Source organism: Kogia breviceps, chromosome 10 (genome assembly GCF_026419965.1).
Source record: "Kogia breviceps isolate mKogBre1 chromosome 10, mKogBre1 haplotype 1, whole genome shotgun sequence".
Classification (NCBI taxonomy): Eukaryota; Metazoa; Chordata; class Mammalia; order Artiodactyla; family Physeteridae; genus Kogia; species Kogia breviceps.
Window position 1 is genome coordinate 48391824 of NC_081319.1, and position 15845 is coordinate 48407668.

Consider the following 15845-nt stretch of genomic DNA (forward strand, 5'->3'; position numbering starts at 1 on the left):
ATTGGAAGGTGGATTCTTTACCACTGGACCACCATGGAAGTCCCTGTCCCAGCCTTTTTTCAATTTTATATTTGTACCTCTTATATACTTTTTATTTTCTGTACAGTAAAATACATCCTTTGTCGTGTACAGTTCTGTGGGTTTTGACAAAGGTATCGAATAGTATATCTAGCACCACAATCATGATGTGGAGGGGTTCCATTACCCCTAAAATCCCCTTGTGTTTCTCCTTCTACTCCACAATCTCTTGCAATCACTGTTTCTATAGTTTTGCCTTTTACAAAATGTCATTTAAATGGAATCAAACATTACCTAGCGTCTAGGGTCTAGTTCCTTTTACTGGAATATATTTTTGATTTTACATGAAAAATGATTTCTTTTTTTTTTTTTCACTTTAAGCAAAGTCTTTCTTTTCAAGGAACATTTTCTCATTTTCTGTTCTTGGCATACATTTTTAATTCTTACCAGTAGAACCAAAGCCTCCTGAACCCCTTACAGTGTCATCTAAAACTTGAACTTCCTCTATTTCTGGGTAAAAAAAATCTGCTCACAAATGAGCTGTGCGGTTTTATCACACTTTTTTACTTCAAACTTTTCTTTGCCACAAAGAATGTTGCCACACCAACATTTCCTCTATAATCTTCATCTATGACACCAGCTTCTACATCTGTGAAGTGTTTTGCAGCCAAGCTAGAACATGGAGCTACTCTCCCATAGCATCCAGAAGAGGTATCTGAATGTCGGTTTTCACAAGGGCTTTCTCCATAGGTGGTACTGTGCACTCATAGGCAGTGTACAGGTCAGAGCCCGCGGTGCGTGTAGACCCCTTGGTCTGGGCAGTGGTGTGCTCCGAGAGCTGGGCAAAGTGGAGCGGCATGGCGCCCTCCTCTGTAAGCTGGGCCACCTTCCTGGGGGAGACTTGTGTTTCCTGAGAGCAGCACATGGCAGGGCAGAATGTGAGCACAAGAGGGAGCAGGGTGAACCAAAAGAGGATTTCTTAATCAGGACACAAAAGCTATGCTATCCTACGCTAAGCATCAAATTTTAAATGATAGGGCTTCCCCGGTGGCTCAGTGGTTAAGAATCCACCTGCCAAGGCAAGGGACACGGGTTCTAGCCCTGGTCCGGGAAGATCCCACATGCCGCGGAGCAACTAAGCCCGTGCGCCACAACTACTGAGCCTGAGCCCACGAGCCACAACCACTGAGCCCGTATGCCACCGCTGCTGAAGCCTGCACACCTAGAGCCCGTGCTCCACAACAAGAGAAGCCACCGCAATGAGAAACCTGCACACTGCAACGAGGAGTAGCCCCCACTCGCTGCAACTAGAGAAAGCCCATGCACAGCAACGAAGACCCAACACAGCCAATAAATAAATAAATAAATGAATTTAAAAAATTTTTTTGATTATAAATTTGACTACTCAAAAATGAAAATCATAGAGTTAAAATAAACATAACTGGGAGAATATATTGAAAAACTTCTATTACTGGGGAGAAAAAGGATCAAGAATATGTAAAGAAGCCACAGATCAATAACAAAAAGACAATAGAAAAATGACAAAAGACATGAATGGGCATTGCAAGAAGAGGAAATTTAAACAATCATATGAAGAGATGTTCAATCTCTTTAATAATGAGGGAAATGCAAATCAAGACCATAATTTACACTCATTTGCTTAAGAAAACTTAAGAAATCTGACAATACCCAGTATCTATCTTTTATACATTTCTGGCAGGATTATTCATAGCTCCACTTTGGAAAACAATTTGGCATTGTCTTATAGAGCCGAATATCCCCACACATTATGACACAGCAATTCTACTCCCAGTTACATACTCTAGGCAAACATTTGCACATATGATCCAAGAAGAGTACCAAAACATTCACCAAAACAACACACCTCAAATGTGAAAAACAAAAAAACAAAAAAACCCCCCCAAAAACCCAAATGCCCCATCAGCAGAGGAATGGATAAACTGTGGAATATTTATCTAGTGGAATGCAATACAGCAATGAAAATGCATGAACTTCAGTTACATCTCTTAAGACTTGACCAGCCATTGCTGGCTTTGAAGATACAAGGAACTGTGAGCTAAGGAATTGTGGGCAGCCTTTGGAGGCTGGAATAGGCAAGGAAATAAATTCCCCTATGACACCTGATTTTAGCTTAGTGAGACCCATTTTGGCCTTCTGACCTGCAGGACTATAAGGTAACAAATCTGTGCTGTTTAAAGCCGCTAAGTTTGTGACAATGTGTTACAACAGCAACAGAAAACTAGTACAGTGTGCATGTGCGTAAGTTTGGAGGGGGTGTCACAGGATAGAGGAGACTTCCCAGGCAGAGAGGGAGAGGGAGAGAGAGAGGGAAGGAAGAAGGGAGGGAGGGAGAGAGGGAAGGAGGGAACCTTTGCTTTGCTCACAGAGATTTGGCTTTTGGCCCTGGAGCGAGCTTCCCAGGCAGGGTCCCCTTCAGTGTCCCTCACAGCATCACCTGAATACCCACAGGGGCCTAACAGTCTGCAAGGCCCTAGAGCACTTGTTCCCAAAGGTCCCCTGCCAGGTGGACAGGCCCCGGGCAATTGGTTCTCAATGTGAAAAGCAGAAACTGAGGCCTGGGACAGGAAGGTATCACCAGGAGCAGCCCCCCTTCTGAGGGCAGGAAATGGCCAGATGCCACACCTGAGAACTCACGCTTCCCGGTAGGACAGCCCGCTCCTTCCACAGACTCCCCACAGCCGAACAGGCCCTGTCCACATCTGCGCTGAGAATGCGGCCGCACAGTTGCCAGGTGTCATCCTAACTGCCACCCTCCACACCCTCCCAGTCCCTCCTCCCTGGAGACAGGCCCACAAGCCAGGCCCAGCCAGACCCTTGGAAGCAGAACCCTTGGGTTCCATGGTGTCTGGGTAGCAGTGTCACAACGGGGTGGGGAGGTCCTGGGGTGGGGTGGGGTGGGGAGGAACAGCATTCCAGTCCTCGGGCACAACTGGCCACAGGCTCTAGGAACTGAAGGGGCAAGGCAGGCTGGGAAAATCTCCACGTGAGCCAGCCCCATGCCTTCGTGCAGACTGTTCCCAGCACCTGGAGCACCCGCCTCCCCAACTGGGCTCCACCTCCACTGAGGGAAATCCTCCCATCCTTCCAGACACAACTTTCCCCCCCTGCCCCCGCCCCGTCCCCATGCCTGAAGAGGAGGGATGGAGAGGAGAGGAAGAGGAAGAACAGGCCCTCCACTCAGCTGCTCCCAGATCCCACCCGGGGGAGGAGGGAGTGTAGGTTAAAGACTTCTCGGTGGGAAGTTTGGGGAGCTGCAGTAGGGTGGCTTTTCCTTTCTCTGAGAGGAGGAGGAGAAGCTATCTGGTAGGGGGTAGAAGGATGGGAGGCAGGCAGAGTGGAGCTTAGAAACAGCCACTGGTGAGAGTTGGAAAACGAGCTGACTTGAAAAGCTGGTAGGGATGCGAGGTGCTGCTAAAGACCCAGTTGGTGCTGGTGACCATGGATTCATAGATCAGACTTGTTGGGAGTGTGACTCTCTAGCAGTGACCAGCAGTTGGGGTGCAGGAAGAGAGAAAGCAGACAGCCGGGCTCATGTGCTGCTATGGTCTTGCTAGCCGGACTCTTCTGTAAGGGAGGCCAGCATAAGAGAGACTACGTGGGGATCCACACGGGGGGTGCAGCCCAGAGGTGAAGGGGGGTCCCCAGGGGTCAGTTGAAGACACATTGCTCATACTAAGGACCAACGCAGAGTCCTGGGAGGATCGCTGAGAACCCCCGAAAATTCTTGTGGAAAATCTACTTTTAGGAGCCTGCCAGGGCCACTGACTGATGATTAACCGCTGCAAGCCCAGAAGAACTACCGCCAGTGGCCACCAGGTAAGAGGACTTCTTCCCCTTTCCCTCATCCTGCATGGGCCCTGAAGGAGCCAGAGAAGCAGAGCATGAAAGGGCGGAGGGGCCCGGAGAGGAGCAGGACCAACATCCTCCCTCTCCCCGCCACTGGTCCCTGAGTGCAGGACAGGGGAAGGAGAATCTTTGAAGAGAAGGCAAGACTGAAGCTTCGATTCTGACCGAATCAGTCCCCTCTCAGCTGGATCAAATGCCCTGTGGGTCCCACCTTATCCAGACGGGCCTAGTCCAGCCATTGGAGGAACCACAACCTTCCCTTCATCCACAGCTTTTCCTTCACCTGCCTGGGTGAGTCCAGAACTTTAAGTGTTTTTCTCTTCCTACTCTCATCCACTTGGAGAGGCCCTACCCAGCTGTTCTGTTTTTGGCTTGACTGTGTTTTCAGGGCAGGGGGACCCCAGATGGAGGGGATCTGAGGAGCCATATCCCCACAAGACTGTCAGAGAACAAGTTAAGCCCAAGACACGCCCCAGACTCTAACCCAGAACAGGGTATTGGGCGTGGGGCTCTGGGGATGAGAAAGGTTTTGAAAGGAGGGAGGCCTGTCTCCGATGCTTCTGGGATTGGGCTGGGCAGTGGCTGGCTGGCTCTGGGGCCAGCTCATGGGGTGCTGCCTCCGTCAGCAAGGCGGTCATGCTCACAGGTCCAGCTGTTCCCAGGGGAGTGTTCAGCAGCTCTCTGCTGCTGCCGCTCTGGCTTTGGAGACACACTCAGAGGTACGTGCTGCTCTGAAGGCCACCCCCGGGCTAGAAGTACTTCCTGAGGCCTCGGAATCCTCTTCCCCGAGGGCACTGCGTTCAGAGAGCTGGAGGAAGCAGAAGGCTGTCATTGGCTGCTTAGGAACGGATCCCGTATTACAGTTCCTCGCCATCCCTTCCCCAAAGTAGGATGCCACATGGGCCTCTATGCAACAATGGACAAATGGTGAAGTAGAGTCCTTTCTGGGATGGGGTCACTGATACGAGGTCCTGGGTTTCAGAGAGACCAAGCACCTCACCGTGGGCAGGAATCCTGCTCCAGGTCGTCGATGGTGTCCTTCAGGGTCGGGCCACGTGTCTCCGGCAGCAGGGCACAGAGTAAGCCAGCCCCGATGGGGAGGCTGCCATAGATGAGCATGGGGAGGGCCGTGTGGTACTCATCCAGCAGGATCATGAGTGGCGTTGAGGATGCCCACCAGCCCCGTGCCCGTCTGCCTGCGCAAAGGTGAGCGCAAGCCGAGAAGACCCGGCCTCCGCTGGGCCACAGCTCCACCCCAGCTCACTTCCTTGGAAGCAGCCCAGTGTCTCACCTGGTCTCCACAGGCCTGCAGAGTCTCCAGGCCCGTGCAGTCCAGCCAGCCTTCCTGCCCCCTCCTCCTGCACTTCTCCTAGTCCTACTGTGTGGCCTGCTTTTGCCACCTCCAGGCCTCTCTGTCTGCCTGCTGTACTTCTATCGAGGCTCAGATCAAAGGCTGCACCTCCCATCCGCACCGGAGTCTCCCTTCTGAGCCATTCATCAAACTTGGGGCTTACTCCATATTCCAGTCCTGACAAGGCCAGGGTGTGGCCCCTCCTGTATCTGCCCTCCACTGACCCCATCCAGCCTTGGACCCCATCCAGCACTGCTGCCCCAGAGCCAGCTCTGTAAGCTCACTGGGGAACAGCAGTAAGGGCAGATGAGGGATGGCCAAAATCAGGGTCTCAGAGCAGAGGAGCAGGAGTTGTGCCTGCTGTCCTTACCTGGTGACAGTGGGGAAGAGCTCGGCAGAGTACACGCAGGAGATGGTAAATCCGGCCGCCGTGGCAAACTTCCCCACCGGAGCCATCACAGTGGCCACCACGGGTAGATCTGGTAGAGGCTGCCGGTCAGCCACATGGGCCCTGCCCTGGCCCTGTCCTTCCAAACTCCTCACCCCTTTTGCACCCAAACTTCAGAAAAGCCCTCACTCCTGAAAAGGAAACAACAGGCCTTGGCAGCAGGTTGGGGTGGGGGGGCCAGCCCTGGTACCTGCCGGGACAAAGATGATGGTGATAACACACGATGCCACCCAGAACCCGAGTCTCCAACTGGCTCCACTTGAGGCCCAACCGCTCCAACACGAAGATGCTGGAGTAGCGGGTGGGTACCTCAACCGCTCTGAAGATTAACTGTCAGGTAGATATCCAGGCCAAAGTCCCCCACCTTGAGGCCCAGGCCGAAGTATTGCAGGCTGTCCACGAACCTACAGAGAGTTCAGGAGTCCCTGTCACTGCTGGGTGAGGAGACACCATCACGCTCAGAAGGAGAGATTGCTTTGGCCAGAAGTCACAACAGGAGACAGGAGCACAGCCAGCAAGAGACCCAGTGGTGCCCAGACAGCCACCATCCACAGAGACATGGCAGCCCTTTAGTTTGGGCCTCAGGGAGGGCCGTGGGCCCACTCACCAGACACAGAAGAGAATCAGGGTCACCTTCCGGAGCTGGGGGTGTCGGAACAGATCCAGGGCATTGCCCGTGGGGCCGGTCTTCTCTGGGACCATCTGGGAGGGAGGTGCAGAGTCAGGGGCCAGGCAGGCCGGGCTGTGTGGACAGATCAGGGCAGGGCTGGCCCAGCTACTGCAAGTACCTGGCTCAGGAGCTCGGGGGAGAGTTTTCGCTCGTTGACCGAGGCCACCCTCTGGATCGGTTGTTTAGCCTCCTCTACCCTCCCCCGGGTCAGGAGCCACCGTGCAGATTCCGGCAGAGCCCTGTAGGTCGGGCTGTGACCCTGGGGCTTGGACCTGGGCCTCCCCACTCCCCCAGGAGCCTCCCCGCTGTCCCAGTGCACACTGACCCCACAGGCTCGCTCTCCCAGACACCTCTCTGGACACGTAGCCAACCGAGGGGCAGCTTGCCTGGGAAGTATCTCCTCACCAGAAGTAAAGGAAGAGCGGAAGACAGGTGCAGCGCCAGCCATCTGGAAGAGCCTCCAGCTCTGGACGCCATGGGTGAGTCCTGCGAGGGCCATCTGCCCCATGGAGAAGGTGCACTGGGCCAGGACCACAGCCCGAGTTCTCCACCAGGGCCCCACCCACTCTGCAACTGTGAGAACACAGAGTCTGAGGCTGACCCAGACCCTGCCCTCTCACTCCCTGCCACGGCTAGATGCCACCAGGTTAGGGGCTGTGGTCCTGGCCCGGTACAGGGAGTGCTGGTGCCATCACGTTAGGTGCGGGGAGTTGAGTGGGCCCCATAGGCAGCGTGGGAGCGTGGCCACCCAGACCCCAAGGCCTCGCTCTGCGGCTGATGGCACGGGGCCCAGACACCCACCTAGGGTGACGCTGCTGAAGTTATGTCCAACGACGGCTGTGGCCACAGCAAAGCGCAGGGCCGTGTAGAGCTCAAAGCCGGGCACGAAGGCTGCGGCCATGCCAAGGATGGCGAAGAGTAGCAGCCGCACCAGGATAGTGGCCTTGCGGCCAACCCTGGGGTAAGAAAGGGGCCGGTTGAGGAGGGAGTCTGTCTGAGGGGAAGGAGGGAGACCCAGCCCCCGGCCCTGCCCTGGGTGCTCTGTCTACAGGAGGGTGCAGGGCTCCCACCTGGGAGCCCCATTGCGGGGAGACGGGGCCTTACCTGGAGACCAGTGAGAGGGGCACGTGGTGGGGAGGAACTAGACCCTGGGCCAGGACCCCAAGAGCGTGCTGGGTTGGGGGAGCTGGTCAAGGTTCTTACCCGTCACAGAGGGGCCCGACGATGAGCGCCCCAATGAGAAGCCTAGGCAGGTCCACCGACCGGGAGGTCTCCTTCGGATACTTCCGACCACAGACCAGGTTCAGCTGAGGCAGACACATGCAGATGTGAGTCCAGGGGCAGCGAGGGCGAGTCCTTTACCAGCCAGCCCACCCACCACAAACCTCTCAGGACAGAAGTGGGGCAGGCAAGGCATCCCAGGGCACCAGCCTGAACTCAGGGTGCACAACACGATACTTAGAAGTGCAATGGGAAAGACTGTGACACTCAACATCTGCTTCATATCAAACTACCGGCTCCAGATAGTTCACGCAATGCTTTTCATTGACATCATATCTGTGTGAAGTTGTGTTTTTGGCAGCTACTATGAGAAGAAGCAAGCACCATGTGAAACTCAATGTGGAACAGAAAATGAGGGTGGCGGTGTTCAAGGATCAAGACGTTTTGCAGTTCCCAATACATCCTATTAGGAAGTAATTGCACGTTAGGATGAAATAAAAGTGTTTTCTTTTGATTCGTGTGCATTTTTTTTAAACAGCTACTGAGTTATTAGTACATAAATCCTTCTTAAGTTGTTTGTGTTTTGTTTTTGTTTTTTGTCATTGTTGTTGTTTTGGGCTGCACTACGCGGCATGTGGGAATCTCACTGGGATCATGTGGGATCCCTTAGGGCAGGGATCGAACCCGTGCCCCCTGCAGTGGAAGCATGGAGTTTTAACCACTGGACCGCCAGGGAACTCCCCCTTCTTAAATTGTTTGGAACAAATTACTTAATACGTGAAACTTTTAGGTATTTTTTTGGCCTGGAGATGCCATGTAAAATTATTGATCCACTAAGAATGTACAGTTTGGGAACCTCTGACAGTCATTAACTGCTTCTTCCTGACAAATGGGGCCTCTTTCCCACAACCATGGCACCCCTGTGACCTGCTTGGGCCTTTCCAACTTTTCCCAACTGGCTGCAAAACCCCCCTGAAACTCCCATCATTCGCAGGGAGTCAGAATCCTAAGGAGCCCTCACATACTCCTTGAGGAAAGAGATGAGGATGGAGGAATGTGCAGGCCTGCACACACGTGGACGCACACACACGATGTGAGGGGGACAACCCGCCTGGAGACACACAGAGAGAGCCTGACAGACTGGGAAACCAAGTGATGAAAATATGGGTGTCCATACAAGTCTGTACACTTGTCTACTACAATGTGCACGTAACAATAAGTGCATGTGACTGATGTTCCCCACCTCCATCTGTGGGTCTGTGAGTTTTATGCCCCTCTGCACATAGCTCAGCTCCATATGTTTATGAGGGTATCATGACACATGAGCTGTCCTCCAGAGCTCACAGAGATAGCTTTAAAAAAAAAAAAATTATTTATTTATTTATTTGATTTTTGGCTGCGTTGGGTCTTCATTGCTGTGCGCGGGCTTTCTCTAGTTGCGGCGAGTGGGGGCTACTGTTCATTGTGGTGTGTGGGTTTCTCATTGCGGTGGCTTCTTGTTGTGGAGCACGGGCTCTAGGTGCGCGGGTTTCAGTAGTTCTAGCACACGGGCTCAGTAGTTGTGGCGCACGGACTTAGTTGCTCCGCGGCATGTGGGATCTTCCTGGACCAGGACTCGAATCCGTGTCCCCTGCATTGGCAGGCGGATTCTCAACCACTGCGCCACCAGGGAAGCCCCTGTTAATGCTTTTTGAACGCTTACTCTGGGTTGGGTAGTGTGCCAAATGTTTTACGTGCATTACCTCATTAAAAAAAAATTTACTTATTTATTTTGGCTGTGCCGGGTCTTAGCTGTGGTACACAGGATCTTCATTGCAGCATGCAGGATCTTTAGTTGTGGCATGCCGACTTCTTAGTTGTGGCATGCAGACTCTTAGTTATGGCATGCATACGGGATCTAGTTCCCTGACCAAGGATCGAACCCGGGCCCTCTGCATTGGGAGCATGCAGTCTTACCCACTGGCCCACCAGGGAAGTCCCGTTTCATATAATTCTAACAACGATCCTTGACTTATTATTATATTCCCCCAGGGGTCCCCAACCCCCGGGCTGCGGACCGGTACCAGTCTACAGCCTGTTAGGAACCAGGCTGCACAGCAAGAGGTGAGCGGCAAGCGAGCGAAGCTTCATCTGCCACTCCCCCCACTCCCCATCACTCGCATTACCGCCTGAATCATTCCCCCCACTCCCCATCACTCGCATTACCGCCTGAATCATTCCCCCCACACCCCATGCCCTGTCCCGCCCTGTCTGTGGAAAAACTGTCTTCCACGAAACCGGCCCCTGGTGCCAAAAAGGTAGGGGACTGCTTTATTCTTCTAAGGGAGAAGAGGTTAAGCAGCTAGTCCTGGCAGTGACTAAAACTGGATGGCAGTGAGTGAAACTGAGGGAAAGCAAAGGTAATGTTTCCTGAGTGAAGGAATGAGTGAATAAATGAAGGAAGGAACTAATACCTTCAGTCAGATGAGTAGCCAGTCTCCATTAGTTAACTAACCTTTAGCAAAAAATTAACCAACTCAGGAGTCAGCATTTTGCTCCTAGTTCTGTCCTGAAGGACAACTGTTAATTTTATTTTTATTTTTTAAAATTAATTAATTTTTGGCTGCTTTGGGTCTTCATTGCTGCTCTCAGGCTTTCTCTGGTTGTGGCGAGAGAGGGCTACTCTTCATTGTGGTGTGTGGGCTTCTCATTGCAGTGGCTTCTCTTGCTGTGGAGCACGGGCTCTAGGGCACGTGGGCTTCAGCAGTTGTGGCACGCGGGCTCAGGAGTTGTGGCTCGTGGGCTCTAGAGAGCAGGCTCAGTATTTGTGGCGCATGGGCTTAGCTGCTCCGCGGCATGTGGGATCTTCCCGGACCAGGGATCGAACCCGTGACTCCTGCATTGGCAGGCGGATTCTTAACCACTGCGCCGCCAGGGAAGTCCAACAACTGTTAATTTTATAAGAACTTTAAATGTATATCAAATGATGAATGGATTGCCCCTGAGAATGAAATGCAGCAAGACCAGGTACCTGAACTTGTTGTTCCACCCAGTTCTATCCTGTTTGCTTTTTTTTTTTTGGCGGTACGCGGGCCTCTCACTGTTGTGGCCTCTCCTGTTGCGGAGCATGGGCTCCGGACACGCAGGCTCAGCAGCCACGGCTCACGAGCCCAGCCACTTCGCGGCACGTGGGATCCTCCCGGACCGGGGCACGAACCCATATCCCCTGCATCAGCAGGCGGACTCTCAACCACTGTGCCACCAGGGAAGCCCCTCCTGTTTGCTTTTTGTCTAGCCACCACAGATTGCTTTGTAGTTAAACACTATTTAAAATAAATAATAATGAACAAAGGCCTGTTGCTGTCAGCCTCTGGAGTCAGAACTGAGTCACTCTGTGTGACTCTGAATCTGTTAGCTGATCGGCTGGTGTCTTGGTTTCCCACGTACAAAATGGGGATGAAATACATTCCATAGTATTGCCAGATAGGATTAAAGGAATTAACACATATAACATGCTTAGCACAGTGGCTGTGCTAGGTCAGCAAATGTTAGCTCAGCTGAGGCTGCACTGGCCCCTGTGCCCATGAAGCACACAGCTGGTGACACAGGCATCTCAGACACAAGGGGCGGTCATACTCTAAAGGCATGAGTGCTGAGCCATGGGACTCCTCCAAGGCTGCCACCCTTGCTTAGTGGACACCATTCACTACCTCCCTGTAGTTGAGATATCCCCTATCTTATCAAATCCTCATTCTAACCCCATGAAGGCTTATCATTCTCCCTGTTTTGCAGCAAAGACAGAGGCTTGGAGAGGTGCCAAGACCTACCCAAGTTCATGTGCTGGTGTCATGCTGCAGATGGAACAGAGATGAAGAGGGCTCCAACTTGCGACACCAGTTGTCAACCTTCCCAGCCCTAATGCCTACAGTGGATGGTTCTGTCTGGGGCCTGCCATGGTGGCCCACAGCATCCCACCCCCATTTCCTGGAGCAACACCCATCACATCTCCCTTCCACTGTTCCAAAACCATCAATGACTCCCTTTGGTCTCTAGGAGACAGCCCCAATTCCTCAGCACTGCATCTGAGACCCTTTAAGAGTTGGCTCTTGCCTTTTCTCAACCCCTTTGTATGTCAGAATTGCACACAGAGGCCAGGCATTTTCATGCTCCAGACCCTAGAAATGGCTATTCTCTCTGCTTCCCCTTCCCTCCCATTGCTTCCTTCTGTGGTCCCAGGACGGATCACACTGTTGTTTCTATTCGCTGACGGTCTAGTTGCCTCCCTATTCAGAGGTTCGTGTGGACAGGGCTGGGAGTCATTTTCTCTTTTACCAAGGATGGGCCCCCAGGAAATGTTGGACAGGTAGGTTGAGAAGGAGAAATGTACTCTGTCCTTCATGAGCACACGGCTTATAAGGAAATATATTCTTTTCTTCTTAAATTCAGATTGTTTGTATTTCACTTTGCATATGAAGTTGCTGGTTATAATGAGGAAACTTGGGATGTCACCTCAGAGGAGTCCTCAGTCTGTAGCAGAACCCCTGCTTGTTGACTGGAAACCAAGGTGGACACCTCACACAAGGTAGCCCCAGAGTTTGGGGCTGTCATGTGGTTCAGGGCACAAAGTACCAAAAGTGTACATTCCCCTGAGAGTCGCAGTTCTTGGGAGGGTGGGTCCCTGGGAGCATGTCAGGGAAAGGCCGGAGGTCCAAGGTCCCACCCCAGGGTCAGCAAAGACTAAGTTGGTGACTGAGGATAAAGACAGAGGCCCCCAATCCTTGAGAACGTCCCATTCGTTCCCATAACCTGCCCAGCCCTATCCCAGGCACACCAAGCTCTTGCTGCTTCCCAGACACATCACCTGCTTCCGGTTGCCAGGCCTTTCTGTTGCTATTCTCTGTCTATAAAGGCCTTCCCCTCTTCTCCATCAACCTTATTCTCGTCCCTGGTGCCCAGCTCACATACCAACTCCTTCGGGGAGTTTCCTGCCCATTCTCTCCACAGGAGGAAGCAAATTCTAGCCTTAGAGCCCATCTAGTCCTTTGTCCCTCTACAAGGAGCCCAGATGTTCTCAGAGAAGGTGAATAGGGTGCCTCTGTTCTCTGTTCCTTGCATAGTTAATACTCAGAAGCTGTTGGCTGAATATAATTGCATGAAGAGTCCAGCAAAGGCTGTGCACAAGACCTAGAGTTGGCTCCAAGCACTCTGGAAGTCTGCCTGGGCTGTAAGGATGGTGACATTTGGCTAGATGGGCAGACAGTTTATGAGCACACACAGAGGAAGACACCTCCACAACAGCTAAGGACCTATGAAGACCAGACCTATCACGGGTGGGATACTGGGGAGATGATGGAGGGGACACCGAGGGTCAGACTGGCCTAGGCTGGGCTAGATCCAGGGCCTGGCAGAGTTCAAAGGTGACCTACTCCCCACCCCGTGGGGTAGAATGAGGGGGAGGGTCAGGAAGAAGGCAGGAGGACACATCCTCAGGCTGCCACGGTTCTGGAGGCAGGTATATGGTCACATATTAAGAAGTGAGGCTTCCCTGGTGGCGCAGCGGTTGAGAGTCCGCCTGCCGATGCAGGGGACACGGGTTCGTGCCCCGGTCCGGGAGGATCCCACATGCCGTGGAGCAACTGGGCCCGTGAGCCGTGGCCGCTGAGCCTGCGCGTCCAGAGCCTGTGCTCCACAACGGGAGAGGCCACAACAGTGAGAGGCCCGTGTACCACACACACAAAAAAAAGAAGTGAATGTTTAGTCTCCGGGCTCAAATTGCCCTCCACAGAGGTTCAGGATTTGCCACCATTAAGGTGAGAGCTGCACAGATCCCCAACCCCTGCCCCTCAGGTTTCTGGACTATCTGTGCTCTTTCCCATGCCTGCAGGGAACTGGGCAGCAGGTGCCCCGAATGAGAGAGTGTCCCAGCTCCACCATCAAGTCTTTATGTTGCCCTCGCCCAGTCATCTCCCCATTCTGTGCTCAACCCCACTGTCTGGGAAGCGGCCTTTCTTGCTCTGAGGTGGTTGGAGTGGGGAACTTTCTATTGATCTGCCAGGGTCCCTCCTAAGAGAATGGATTTAGCAGGAGCAATTGCCCAGTTATGTACAGGACAAGTCCTAGAGTCCTGGGTGTCCTTCAGGATCTAAGAGGCAGGCAGGCAGGCAGGAAGAGATCTAGAGAGAGAGGTTGAAGGCAGGAGGCTCAAGGCAAGCAAGCAGGAAGGCAGACGAGTGGACAGGGAAGGGGTAGTATCAGAGTGTTAGTTAAATGCGGAAGATAGGTAAGCAGGCAGACATGCAGAGGTGCACGGAAAGACAAAGGCAACTGGACAGGCAGATGGGAACATGGGGGAGAGAGAGAGAGAGAGAGGCATGAGGACAGGAGAACAGGAGAGACAAGAAGGAGGGCCACTGGGCAGACAGGCAGAGGGACAGATAATGGACAGATGGACAGACACCCTGGACAAAGGAAATGGATGGAGAGGTAGATAAGCCAACAGGCAGAGGACAAGAGAGCAAAACAGGCGGACCCACCGTCATTCAGGCATGGGGTGCAGGGGCAGCCACAGAGGCAGCGACACCAGAGACTGAGGGCATGGGGTCGGGCAGAGCTGACCGACTCAAAAGAGGTAGAAAGATAGGCCAAAGGGCAGCCTTACCTCATTCTTTAGGGATGGGGGCCTCCTGCAGGATAGACCCAGCCCGCCTCGCAAGGTTGTGTCTCACTGAAGCTGTGGCTGAGGATGTCCTCCAGGCTGGCTCCATCGGGGGGTGGCCAGAACAGGAGGCAGGGCTCAGGGCTGCCTGCAGCACCCACAGGCAGGCACGCTCAGCACCGGCTGCTCAGCAGCGCTCGGGGTCAGAGTCCGGTTCTTGACCCAGGCCACTGAAAAGTGGTGGGCCTCATCCAGGACCATGAAGACCTGGGTGAACATGCAGAAGGCAGTCAGGAAGTTGGGGACACTGAACAATATCAGCAGCTGTACCTGGAAGTGACCAAAGCTGCCAATGCCTGCTGGGACCTGGGCAAAGGGAGCCACGGTCACTGGTTACCGCCTCCTTAGCTGGGCCACCAGACAGCTCTGTAGCTCGCTCTGGGACACTGGCTCCTCGGGGCAGTGGCAGTGCTGTGTTAATGTTTAAAACAGCCTTGCCTGGTCCCACCTGTCACACCTCAGCTCCCCAACTCTGGTCTAGGAATGACAGAATATGATGAAAAAAATAGTCCACTCTGACTTGGAGGATCCGAGGATGTTTTATGGACTGTGTGACAGGCACAAGAGGAACTTCTCAGGCCTAGCAGTGAGCTTTAGCCAAAGGTTACATGGTATGCAGTGACAACATCCCCTCTAACTGCAACATCCTCTACGATTCACACCAGTGCAAACCCCTCCCATTATGATAGAGTCCAAATCCTGAGAGTAATTTCAGCACTACAAGGCAGTTGCTACTACACTACGCCGCAGGGGTCAGTCAGTGGAGAAGCAAGGACCCACCCAGCCTGCACATGAACTTGACCAACAGCCCAATCTGGTCTCATGACCCTGAAGTTATTTCCTTCTGCAGGGTCTCTAGCATGTGGTGGTATGCAACAGCAGTCAATCCAAGGGTACTATGAAGGTCAGGAGATCTACCAAGGGCATAAATGCCTTTCCTTTCGGCACAGAGCTAACCGCTGCGTCTTGATCTCTAGCTAATCAAGGAAGAAACCATTAACACCCTCCCAAGACAGACAAATGCAAAAGCTGCCCAAGAGTAGCCCAACCACCCTGAGCAACCTTGGTGAGCACAGAGGGACAAAGGACAAAGCCCGAGCCCCCGCTGTGGAAGCCCCCCCATTTGGGGGTCAGTCCTATGACCCGGCTGGAGTCGAGGTTGGGATGGGGCACGGCATGGGGGTTGGCAAGTCAGGATTCTTACAGGACAGGAGACTAACAGAAGGCAGGACCTCTGACAACAGGAACCTCCCAACGATGAAAGCCCCCATCCTTTTTCCCTGGGGGAGTCTCACTGCAGGTAGACCCAGGGCTTGGAAGGCATCTAGTTCAATCACAGGAGGTGGGGAATGGTGGGATTAAATAGAGCATTAGGGAAAAATACACGCTTGGGTGTCACGTTCACATGTTTGCTTGGTAAGCATCGGAGAGCCTTTTTGTGTTTTGATTTTGAAACACTTTGAGATATAAGAGATGGGCAGAGGAGCGTGGGTGAAGGGAAGGCAAGGCAGCAAGGTCATGCAGGGCAGTTCCGGAAACATTGTGCCTACGTCCC

At 53.1% G+C, this 15845-nt stretch overlaps 1 protein-coding gene and 1 pseudogene across 1 annotated transcript; both read right to left on the reverse strand.

Moving 5' to 3' along the window:
• Window positions 1-454: 454 nt before the first annotated feature.
• Window positions 455-991, reverse strand: LOC131764336 (deoxyuridine 5'-triphosphate nucleotidohydrolase, mitochondrial-like; annotated as a pseudogene).
• A 3518-nt stretch (window positions 992-4509) lies between these two features.
• Window positions 4510-15561, reverse strand: SLC22A13 (solute carrier family 22 member 13). The gene is given in 17 exon segments (XM_067043191.1): window positions 4510-4714; window positions 4907-5071; window positions 5073-5102; window positions 5628-5736; window positions 5896-5923; window positions 5925-6039; window positions 6041-6109; window positions 6313-6407; window positions 6494-6614; window positions 6781-6799; window positions 6802-6948; window positions 7177-7331; window positions 7579-7682; window positions 14234-14262; window positions 14265-14388; window positions 14390-14619; window positions 15495-15561. Coding segments are annotated over 17 exon segments (1812 nt in total).
• Window positions 15562-15845: the final 284 nt, after the last annotated feature.